The sequence below is a fragment of the Cephus cinctus genome, unplaced genomic scaffold, assembly GCF_000341935.2.
Source record: "Cephus cinctus unplaced genomic scaffold, Ccin1 Ccin1_scaffold0305, whole genome shotgun sequence".
NCBI lineage: Eukaryota > Metazoa > Arthropoda > Insecta > Hymenoptera > Cephidae > Cephus > Cephus cinctus.
In genome coordinates, this window is record NW_014333008.1 from 2,952 (window position 1) to 13,364 (window position 10,413).

The 10,413-nt window shown below is 38.6% G+C and overlaps 2 protein-coding genes across 2 annotated transcripts; both read right to left on the bottom strand.

Annotated features, from left to right (window-relative positions):
• Nucleotides 1-848: 848 nt before the first annotated feature.
• Nucleotides 849-8,193, bottom strand: LOC112494131. The gene is made up of 3 exons (XM_025083475.1): nucleotides 7,861-8,193; nucleotides 7,705-7,720; nucleotides 849-863 (listed from the first exon to the last, which is right to left on the bottom strand). Exons 1-3 carry the CDS (start codon nucleotides 8,180-8,182, stop codon nucleotides 860-862), a joined length of 342 nt encoding a protein of 113 aa, XP_024939243.1. The 5' UTR covers nucleotides 8,183-8,193; the 3' UTR covers nucleotides 849-859.
• On the bottom strand, nucleotides 8,186-9,183 carry LOC112494132 (putative nuclease HARBI1). The gene is made up of 3 exons (XM_025083476.1): nucleotides 9,148-9,183; nucleotides 8,449-8,880; nucleotides 8,186-8,377 (listed from the first exon to the last, which is right to left on the bottom strand). Exons 1-3 carry the CDS (start codon nucleotides 9,181-9,183, stop codon nucleotides 8,213-8,215), a joined length of 633 nt encoding a protein of 210 aa, XP_024939244.1. The 3' UTR covers nucleotides 8,186-8,212.
• Between the last annotated feature and the right edge of the window lie 1,230 nt (nucleotides 9,184-10,413).

Sequence of the window (10,413 nt, forward strand, 5' to 3'; positions counted from 1 at the left end):
TAATTTTAGACCCCTTATTTGATTTTAGGGCTCACCCCCTTAAGGGGTGGATGTGTTGTGGTCCCCACATGTTCTCGAGCGTGGAAAGCAAGGCGTTGTCCATTCTCTGGTCTTCGTGGACCAATTGGACAAACTTTGTTTGCTAGTCCTACTGTGAACTCTGAATTTGCAGGTTTCGTTATATGGAAGTTTTGCGTTGGCTCCAGTTCTTGTGAAGCGAGTGCCATTACCATGTCCCCAGCGATGCCGAGTAATGGAACTTCCTCGAATAAATTATGCGTATCAGAATTGACAGCGTTTGCGTGATACCCACCGAATCCCTGTACTACAGTCGTTGGTAGGGGCGGTGCGTTAAGCAACGTTTCCTTTTCCAATTTGTCTGTGTACGTTCCGATTTCGGATAAGTACGCGCTTATTGGCTAAGGGACATTGAACTCGAGTTCAGCCGTAGCTTTTCGAATGCCTTTTTTAGCGCTTATCAGAGCTTCGACTCCTTGTTTACTTTTAACTTCAATTAGCTTTAGCTGTAAAAGCGCTGTTGAATAATAGGCGAATTCTTCGCGGGCGAGAACTCTTTCGAGTTGTTTTTCATCCGGTCGGAATGCGTCAAATGTCTCAGCGGCTATATCAACTACTTTGCGGAAGTTAGTAGTAAAACTTTGCCTAGGAGCGATCTCCGTCACTCGCACGTCGACGCCGAAGATAGACTCAGCAATGATAGACTCATTACGTTGTCGAGTTGGGTTTGCCGATTTGTGCGTTGGTGGTGAGACTTCTTCCGATGGTTAAGGTCTGGAAGATACATTGTCTCTTTTCTTTTGAGGAGGCTTTGGATTCTTCTTTCCATACTCGTTCTCACTCATCTGTAATCATAACCTCAACTTATTATACATCATACTTTTGGACTATTTAAGGGCTGCCAAATGCGCCTAGTCGCAATTAAATCGGACCATCTCTTCTTTAAAAAAACCACCCCTTACATACTTTTCTTATGTTATTTCAAGTCAAGATTTGGAAACTGTTTTTTATGCATTATAAAGTTATAACAGGCTATAAACTTCAATTTTAAAGCCTGCGATTTTTGGGCTGCATCCCTAGGCTCCAGAAAAACAATCCCCAACACAAATTAATTGTCTGGACGTGTGCTACTATGTTTTTTATTATTCTGAATGACTTTAAAAATCATTATTAATTAAGGGCTTATATTCCCAACACTTTCCGATTTTTGGGTTGTACCCCTAGACCCCAAAAAACAACCCCCAACACAAGTTAATTGTCTGGACCATGTTCCTTATTATTCTGAATGACTTTAAAATTATTATTAATTAAGGGCTTACATTCCGGCCACTTTGCGATTTTTGCGAGTTGCGATTCCCATCACTATTAATCTGCTCATGAAGATCCAAAATTAGCCCTACATGGGCCCTAAATTATGCAATAGTGCCGGTTGAAAAAATCAAATGTGGTGGATCCAGCTTATTTCACACGACTGAAGCTGTGGATGGTAGCCGGTATCCGGCCGGATCCCGAGTGTAATTTCTGCTCGGGTGAACGCGCCATATAGCCATTGGTGATGAATCAGATGAGGATTCAATGTTTACTTGCCATGATTGCTTCAAACACTACTTGTCCTCCATACCTTGTACTTCATATGCACATACACTCTACTACAGTGTGAAGTGTTGTACCAAGGCATATAATAATCACAAATGTGAATGCAATGTTTCGGCATGCGAGACTGTCGAATTCACAGCAGCATTGAGAATGCTCATTATTATAGCAAATGAAGGTATTGCGATACATAGTGGATGAAAAGAGGGCGTTAATATGTCCCATTTCAGAGGATTTAAAGAAAGAATTGAATACTCGCATAAATAAACTGCAATCGCATCTGGTGAAACAATCAAAGATGGGCAAATCGACAAAGAAATTCCATGAGGATTGCCCTATTTTAGCCTGTGGCGAAAATTCAAAAACACCTGGTGCAAGCAATGCTGTCATCCTTTCTGAGAAAATCCAAAATACTCGTCGTCTTTATACCATAAGACAGAAACCATATAGCCCCAGCAGAAACCCCATATAGCCATTGTTGATGAATCAGACGAGGATTCAGTGTTTACTTGCCATAGTTGCCTCAAACGCTACTTGGCTCTCGTTGCAAAGTGTCGAAGTGTCGTACCAAAGCATATAATAATTACAAATATGAATTCGATGTATGGAATTGCAGGAGAATATCCTGTCAAGTTGTCGACCAAGTAGACAGGTGAAAAAAAACGAGATGTAGTTAATTACAACGTTTCGACCCCTTTGGAGGCCTTCCTCAGGTAGGAATCTGTATTAATGTAAACAGCCACTGCTTTACATGCAAATTTAAACGTCTAACAATGCACTAAAATTAAATAGTTTGATGATTACGAAAGTGTTACCTTACATATGTAAAATTATAAATGGCATCATAATATCCTGTAGATGTCCTCTATTAGGCATAAGTAGTTTCATTCTAGTTAGCAGGTTAGTTTCATTCTAGTATCTCTAATCTAGGCTTTAGCTTACCTTTTGTTTACGTTAAAAGTTTTACATTTTAATTCTAATGAAGTAACTACAGATGGGGACCAATTATATAAAATACAGGAAATTTGAAATATTCTTCGACAAAGTTTTCAAAACGTATTTTACCCTTTTGAAAACTTATACATTGATGAGAGTTTACTTATGTATAAAAGAAGACAGTCATTTAAACAGTACATTCCTTCTAAACGAAACAGATTTGGGATCAAATCATTCGTTTTATGTGATACTAAATCTGGATTCATACAAGATTTTATAATTTATAGTGGAGGATTGACTATAAGTAGCAAAAATGAAATTATTGGGAAATCGGGCACTGTAGTTATGGAATTATTGAAACCGTATTTAAATAAAGGCCATACTTTATATGTGGATAATTGTTACACAAGTCCGGCCCTTTTTACTCTTTTAAATCAAAATGGAACTAATGCTTGCAGAACAGTCCGAAAACGACGAAAGGGTATGCCAGTTCTGCAGGCTAAATTAAAAAAAGGTGAAGCGAGTTTCCGCTCCTCTGATATTCTATTGACTATGAAATGGTGTGACAAGAGGGAAGTGTATATGTTGTCCACTTTTCAGAATGAGGAATTTGTCGACACGAAACGGCATTATCGCACACACGAAATGATAACGAAACCAAAGTGTGTTGTCGATTATAATCGATTAATGGGAAGTGTTGACAAAACGGACATGATTATTAGCACAATTCATTCACAGCGAAAACATATGAAATGGTATAAAAAATACTTTTTTCATTTAATAGATATATGCGTATGGAACGCTTACTGCTCATACAAATTTAAAATTGGTAAAGATATATCAACGGCAAATTTTTACTTACAATTAATTCGGCAACTTTTAAATCACTATCTGCAAAAAACAAACAACAATATTTCAAATAAATCAGGACAAACAAATCCACTTCGGCTAACTGTAAGACACTTTCATTCGCTGTATACAAGTGCAACTGCAAAACGAAAAAATCCATTGCGAAAGTGCGTTGTATGTGCAAAAAATGACAGGTGGAGCGAATCGCGATACCAATGCCAAATTTGCGATGTTGGTCTATGCGTAATACCATCTTTCGAACAATATCATACACAATATCATTATTAACTGTAATTATTATCTTACAATTATATTCTCTAATTTCAAAGTTTAATAAAAAGTTAATATGTTTAAATGTTATAAATATTTTAATTTGTGGAGTTTTTTTTCAATAAACACCGTCAAACCAACTCGGGTTGCCGTGAAGCGTAAACGCTGCCGCTGCCGATTTTACTCGAGCACCGTGCACATTTTGGGCGCGGCGGCACGTTCAGCGGAAATACCACGGCGGAGAAGTCGCCCGTAGCGAAAAGGTTAATTATGTACAATTATCAAGACTTCATCGACAACGGATGGTTGATTTTGTTATTTCTAGTTGTTAAAATTTAAGTCGTTCATGTGGATTTCCAAAGAATATCAGTTGATGTTATAATCAGATTATACATCTATATGTATATTATAGTAGTGAGAAGGAGTGTGAAATGGGTGCGTGGTATTTATGTTAAATGTTAAATTTTAAGGATATATAGGATTGATTCGAGCTGTATTTTTTTGTTCCTATATATTGTTATGCCGTCATGAGTTCTTTAGGATTTGGAATTATATAGAGAACTATTGTAGTTTATTGAAGTTGGTATAATGTAAATACTAAGGTCACACAAATCTAATGGGAGTAGGCACAATGATACTAATTATTCACAACTATGAATTACGCTCCAGGACTTCACTCTTAGCTAGGAACTTTGCGAGTGACCACTGTGGCTCACAAGGTGTCTCTCATCGCTTTTATCTTAACGCCTTATGCATAGGGTCAGCATTTGTCTAATGCTGACTTTGCGTCTGGAGATTAACTATACGACGAATCCTATCGTGAGGCATAACGATATATATATAAATATTGTGACATGGCACTTTGTGCACGTCACAAAGAGATAGGGACTAGGCGATAGAAAGAGCTACACTGTGAGGTCCGCAGGGCAACATAACATTTGCGTCGAGCGTGAACTGAATTTAGTATTAATAACATGTATTAATTACCTTCGAGATGTATATTTTGTGTTTTACAAGCGGTGGTCGGTCCCGTAAGGAAACCGGCACGAAAATTCAGAAGTAACGAGGGCCGTGATACACCAACACCGGCCTTGACTACGGCAGAGAGGTCGAATCAATGCGCCCAGCGGCACTGGCGTGACGTAGCCAACAGGAGGAGGGTCAGTGCGACCGAAGAGCACCACTGAGCGAGGCCGCCTACGCAGAAGGACGCCACAAGATGATCCAGGATTCTAGATGCATTGGGTTGCAGTGGTGGCCTGAAGCCGCACAACGAGGGATAGGGTGCGGATGTGATTCCCGCCCCGAGAAAGACACTGCAAAGGCTCAGAAGAGGAGAAGATGCTCGGATTTATTTTTCTAGGCTCGAGAAAACAATTGGAGATCGCGAGCGAATTGGGCCGCGTAGGGGCTAGCGCAAATTTGATTGGACCCGAGGGTAATATTTCTCCGCGCTACTAGGGCACGTTACCGGGCGAGTTTGAAAGCGTAAGAGTTATCGAAAGTAGTAAGAGAGAGAGCGAGAGAGCTGAACATGGATAGACAGGAGCTAGACAACTTGGCAACGGCGATTCGGAATGAGTGGCGCTACCGAGCTCATTAATTTTGTAATTGATCAAGATTAACGGGACCATAGATTTAGCTGGTGGATCTTCGATCCAGACAGCACGCGTCGCCTTCCGCCTGCACGATCGACAGGATCCGTTAACTTCTATCGATGTTGCGTCTTTAGTTTTATGTTTGATTATTCGTAGAACATGCTACAAGAAATTGCACGCAAAACCTACCTATTTAATCCACGTTACGCATAATCGTTTCAGTCGTGTGTCGTGTAGTGTAAATGCCGCGCAGTGGTACGTTTTTCTCCCGGCGATAAGTTTATGGATGCTAGGAAGGCAGCTAGGTGATTGCGTATTTCCTGACTGATAGTTTCAGTAGGTAAATATGTCTCCGGAGCTGATTCTGACTTTAGGATTATTCGTGACGAAATAGAGGCTGCACGTGCTTGACGACAAGCGAAAGATCTAGATTCCCAGCGGGGAATCTAAGAATTCTGTATATTAGGTGACCTGACAGGAGGTCAAGTACCGTTACTGCTACCGCGTTCGAATTTGTAAATATTTTGAGGCCGACAAGTCTGGAACTAGGCCACTCGTCAGCTGATTTTGTAAATATTACTGTTTCTACTCGTTGCGCGTGCATTACGTAATGCACGTGTTGTTGCCGGAAGCGTCCGTACTTCCAGGAAATAATTCCGAGTTTATCGTAAAGGATTCTGATCCGTCTAATCCTTTCGAGTTTTATTATTTGTGTTACGTAAGGAATCGTTATTCCTTATTATTGGAATTATAAGTGCCCGTCCGTTGGTCCCTACGACATTAACTGTTTTAAACTAGTCATCTATTGTATTCCTTATAGGCCAGTTGTTCGAATTGATTATTATTCACGCGTTCTAGGTTGTCGAGGAACCGTTGTTCCCGTACGCGTGTATCTTTCGGAACGTTTTCCCGTCTCTATTATTACCCTGGGTTTTATAAATTATTTTGGAACCGTTGTTCTTTACCGTGTTTAGTTATTTACAAATTCTTATATTATTTTTATATTCAGTAATATTTTTCTTGTTTTTAATAAATCGGGATCGTCTGCGGGTTCCGTAATAATTATTAACTAGACAATACAATGCTATATAGGACATACTGGCATATATTTTCATACTTGCTTATTAGAACACAAACGCGGTCATTTATAATTTTACACACTTAAGGTATCATTTTCGTAATCATCAAAACTATTTAATTTTACTGCATTGTTAGACGTTTAAATTTACATGTAAAGCAGTGACTGCTTATATTAATACAGATTCCTACCTGAGGAAGACCTCCAAAGAGGTCGAAACGTTGTAGTTAACTCCATCTTGTTTTCTTCACCTGGCTGCTTGGTCGACATCCTGACAGGATATTCTCCTGCAATTCCATACATCACATTCATATTTGTGATTATTATATGTCTTGGTACGACACTTCACACTGCAATAGAGTGTACGTACACTTGACGTACAGGGTATGAAAGCCAAGTAATGTTTGAGCAATTATGGCAAGTAAACACTGAATCCTCGTTTGATTCATCATCAATGGCTATATGGCGCTTTCACCCGTGAAGAAATTGCGCTCGGGATCCGGCCGGATACCGGCTACCATCCACAGCTTCAGTCCGGGATCGAATCAGGCATCTTGGGAGATTCCAAGATGGAATTTAATGATGGCAAGTTGGATTCTAGTCAGGTTATATTAAACGGGATCTTACAAAGTTTTCCCGCGTAAAAATGATTTGTGTGGGGATAGAATGGGAATAATATGGGACGAGGATTAAGATCTTGTCTGGGTGTAGTGTGGGCCCACACTTTACCAATATTTTTGCATTATACACATGTAACACAGCCACCCTTATGTTTAGGGGAATTTCCGTTCTTTTATTTTGCCCCAATGCAGACAGTTTTCAGACTATCTTCCCACACCAACTCCAATAATAATCTTGCAATTAATGTTAGAGGATTGTTTTTAAATCTTTTTAACTCTCAGCTTAAAGGGTTCACATATACTCCTGTCTCAGGAGACAATTCGGCATTTTCATTTGAGTTTTTCTTCATTTCTATTGAAGACTGAAATTGTTCACTAATTAATTCATTAATTTCTAAAAATTCAATGAAAATTGTAGTTACATAAATTTAAATATAAACTTTGGTCTCTCACCCTCGAGTATAATTACAAATATTTCTCAGCAAGCGTCTCAAAGAAATAAGAAATATTTCAACTATATCTCGAGGCTGAGAGACAAGATGTTATTTTTTTAATTTTCTGTAAAATTAATTACTTAATTTTGAGAAATCAGTGAAACATATACAGGGTGATTCAGAATAAATATCGAACTTTTTATAGAGTGTTAGCTTGTATAGGGAGTTATACTTAAAGCCATTCTACAATGCAACGGATCACGTAACACGGAATAAATAAGCAATAAGACATTCAATTGTATATTTACCTAATTCCATTGGATCCTCCAATCAAGAAAGAGAAAATCGTTTTTAAAACCGAGCGTTTACTAAGACCCTTACTCATACCTCTCTCTTATAATCGCTATTAACCATCTTTTAGTTCAAGACGACTAGACCGCTGTTAAGAGACGCCGTACTCATACCTTCTTTTAAGACCACTATTATGCTGCACAAACTGCTGACGGAAGAGACTGCCAGCAACCAATGTAGATCTAGATGTAGATGTAGGTTCTTCCGTAGTTGGGCTGACATCCTCTTCCGCCGGCTGCTCCGCCCCCTCATCGTCTTCTGGATCTGAAAAATGATTCCTATTACATATACGAACAATATTTCTATTGTATATACTTCCAATATACTGAAAATAATTCTACCATATACGTTGGTGTCACCAAACTCGTGTCGGATGTTATATAGGACAGCCATTGCAACAATGGCTGTCCTCGCTGTTGGCAGAGAAATCTGCATGCCGTTCCTCAGGGCACGAAACATGCCCTTTCACTCTCCGAAGCAGTGTTCCACGACGTTCCGGGTTTGCACATGGGATGCGTTGTAACGCTCCTCAGCAGGGGTTCGAGGCCTTAAAAACGGTGTTAAAAGGTAGAACTTGTATGGATATCCGGAATCTCCAAGCAAAACCCCCTTAATTTTGGAACTCTGCAACTAGAAAATAATTGTATGAAAATGTTTGTACAATGAGAACACTCATTATTATTAGATTTTATTTTATTTACCTTGAACTCATCCTTGAGGGAGCAGTTATCCCATATGCGAGCGTCGTGCACACTGCCTCGCCATCGAGCAACAATATCAAGGATACGTCTGTGAGCATCGCACACTATTTGCACATTCAACGAGTAGTAGTCTTTCCTATTGATATACAATTGTGCAACTTCCCTGCCAGGACTTTTGATTGGTACATGCGTACAATCAATGCAGCCCACAGCTTGAGGGAATTGTGCCAAATTATACAAGCCTATCTGAATTGCTTCTACCTGTTGAGAAAATGCAATAAAGCAAGGAAATAATCCTGCAGTTGCTTCTGAGACGGCATGTACTATCTTTGATACTGTCTGTTGCGAAAAGCCATGCAGATCCCCTACAAATATAAGCTGAGCTAGGAAAAATAGCAATAGGTAGATTTTCTTTGCATGCAATAATTTCAAATAAAATTACTTACCTATTTCGCTTTGGTATCACCCTTTCGCATAATATCTCAAAGCGATGAGGAGTTGGAGCGTTGGTGAGCAGTCACTTGAACGGTCGGTCGGAGACTCTAACCTCTCTTGCACCAATCCAACGACAAAACGTACGCAGTCCTTAGATAAGCGGTACCGGTTACGAAATTCACGATCATTATACACTTCAAATGGATCAATTCGATCACGAAAAACTTTCGGATAATCTTATCGCATCGCATTCACTTCACGCACATCGGCGATGTTGTCTACATCGTCGACGGACTCCATTTTGACTGATTTTAACAGCTGGTAATAGCGATATAATAGTGCCGGTATAATATAGGTATGAGTAGGAAACGTTCCTATTCCTACGTTCCTACGTCTCTTATAGCGTCTTTTAGCGATTTTTCTATAATAGTGGATTAAGAGAGAGGTATGAGTAAGGTCTCTCTTATCTGCTGTCTTTTAACGACTAATAGACGTCTCTTAACGCTAAAAGAGAGGTATGAGTAAGGGTCTAGGTGTTGTACTATTTTGTAGCTAATTTTTCATTTTAATTTTTTTTAAGTGACGGGTTTATCTATAAAATTATTAAATGATAATTCATAAATAAAAAACGTATACATACGAGAGTTCATGATGAAAAAAAGAAGGAGAAAGGAGTCGGCTAATGAAATCTTAATTTGACTAAGAACTGTGAACCCCCCACTCTTTATGAAATTTTTTTTTTTTTTTATTAAAGCATTTGAACCTTAAAAAGCTAGGTTATTCTGCTTTACAATGGCAGATTACAAAAATTTAGATATTGACATTCTGTAACGCTATCGTTAGATATTCAATTTGCATTTTTTAATATATTTTACCATAGCTAGGCAAGCTGATACATTTGGTTGGCTAATTAAATTGTCAACATTGAGTGGCAGTCGCAAATCTATTTTAGAGAGCTCTTGTAAAAATTCTACTCTTTCCTTATTGTAAAGTGGACATTGCCATAAGATGTGGATTATGTTTTGATGTGCCTGTTCACATTTACGGAGCGGTGAATTGACTACATTTATGCGAAAGAGTGATTCATTTAGACTATAGTGGTTGGCTCTGCAACGGTTGACAGTTACAATGAGTTCTCTTGTAAGATTTTTGTTATAATACCATGGTTTGGCTGTGTCAGTGTAAAAGTTTTGAAAGTACCTAATCCCTTTGGTTAAGCCTTCGTTTACTATGAATGCTTTAGATTCTGTTATTGCACTTTTCTTGTAATGTTCATAAAAATCTGTATGAGGGACTTGAATAACATTACAGATACCTATGTTTGTAGCCTCTTTTGCTGATAAATCAACGTGTTCATTTCCTATGATTCCTATATGTGATGGAATCCAAAAGAACTTTATTAAACTATTGGGGTTTGTGTGTGTAAATTCAATGTATTTTTTCTTGATTTCAAAAATTGTTTGATTGGTTAAGGAACTTATTTTTGTGTTATTAATAATTTGAAGTACACTAAGTGAATCACAGAAAATG

Coding starts and splice junctions, on each gene's coding strand:
- LOC112494131 (XM_025083475.1), bottom strand. CDS start 8,182: ATGCAGATTTCTCTGCCAACAGCGAGGACAGCCATTGTTGCAATGGCT.
- LOC112494132 (XM_025083476.1), bottom strand. CDS start 9,183: ATGGAGTCCGTCGACGATGTAGACAACATCGCCGAT. Junction 8,881..9,147: donor ATGTAGACAACATCGCCGAT/GTGCGTGAAGTG, acceptor AAGTAATTTTAT/TTGAAATTATTGCATGCAAA. Junction 8,378..8,448: donor CCCTCAAGGATGAGTTCAAG/GTAAATAAAATA, acceptor ATTATTTTCTAG/TTGCAGAGTTCCAAAATTAA.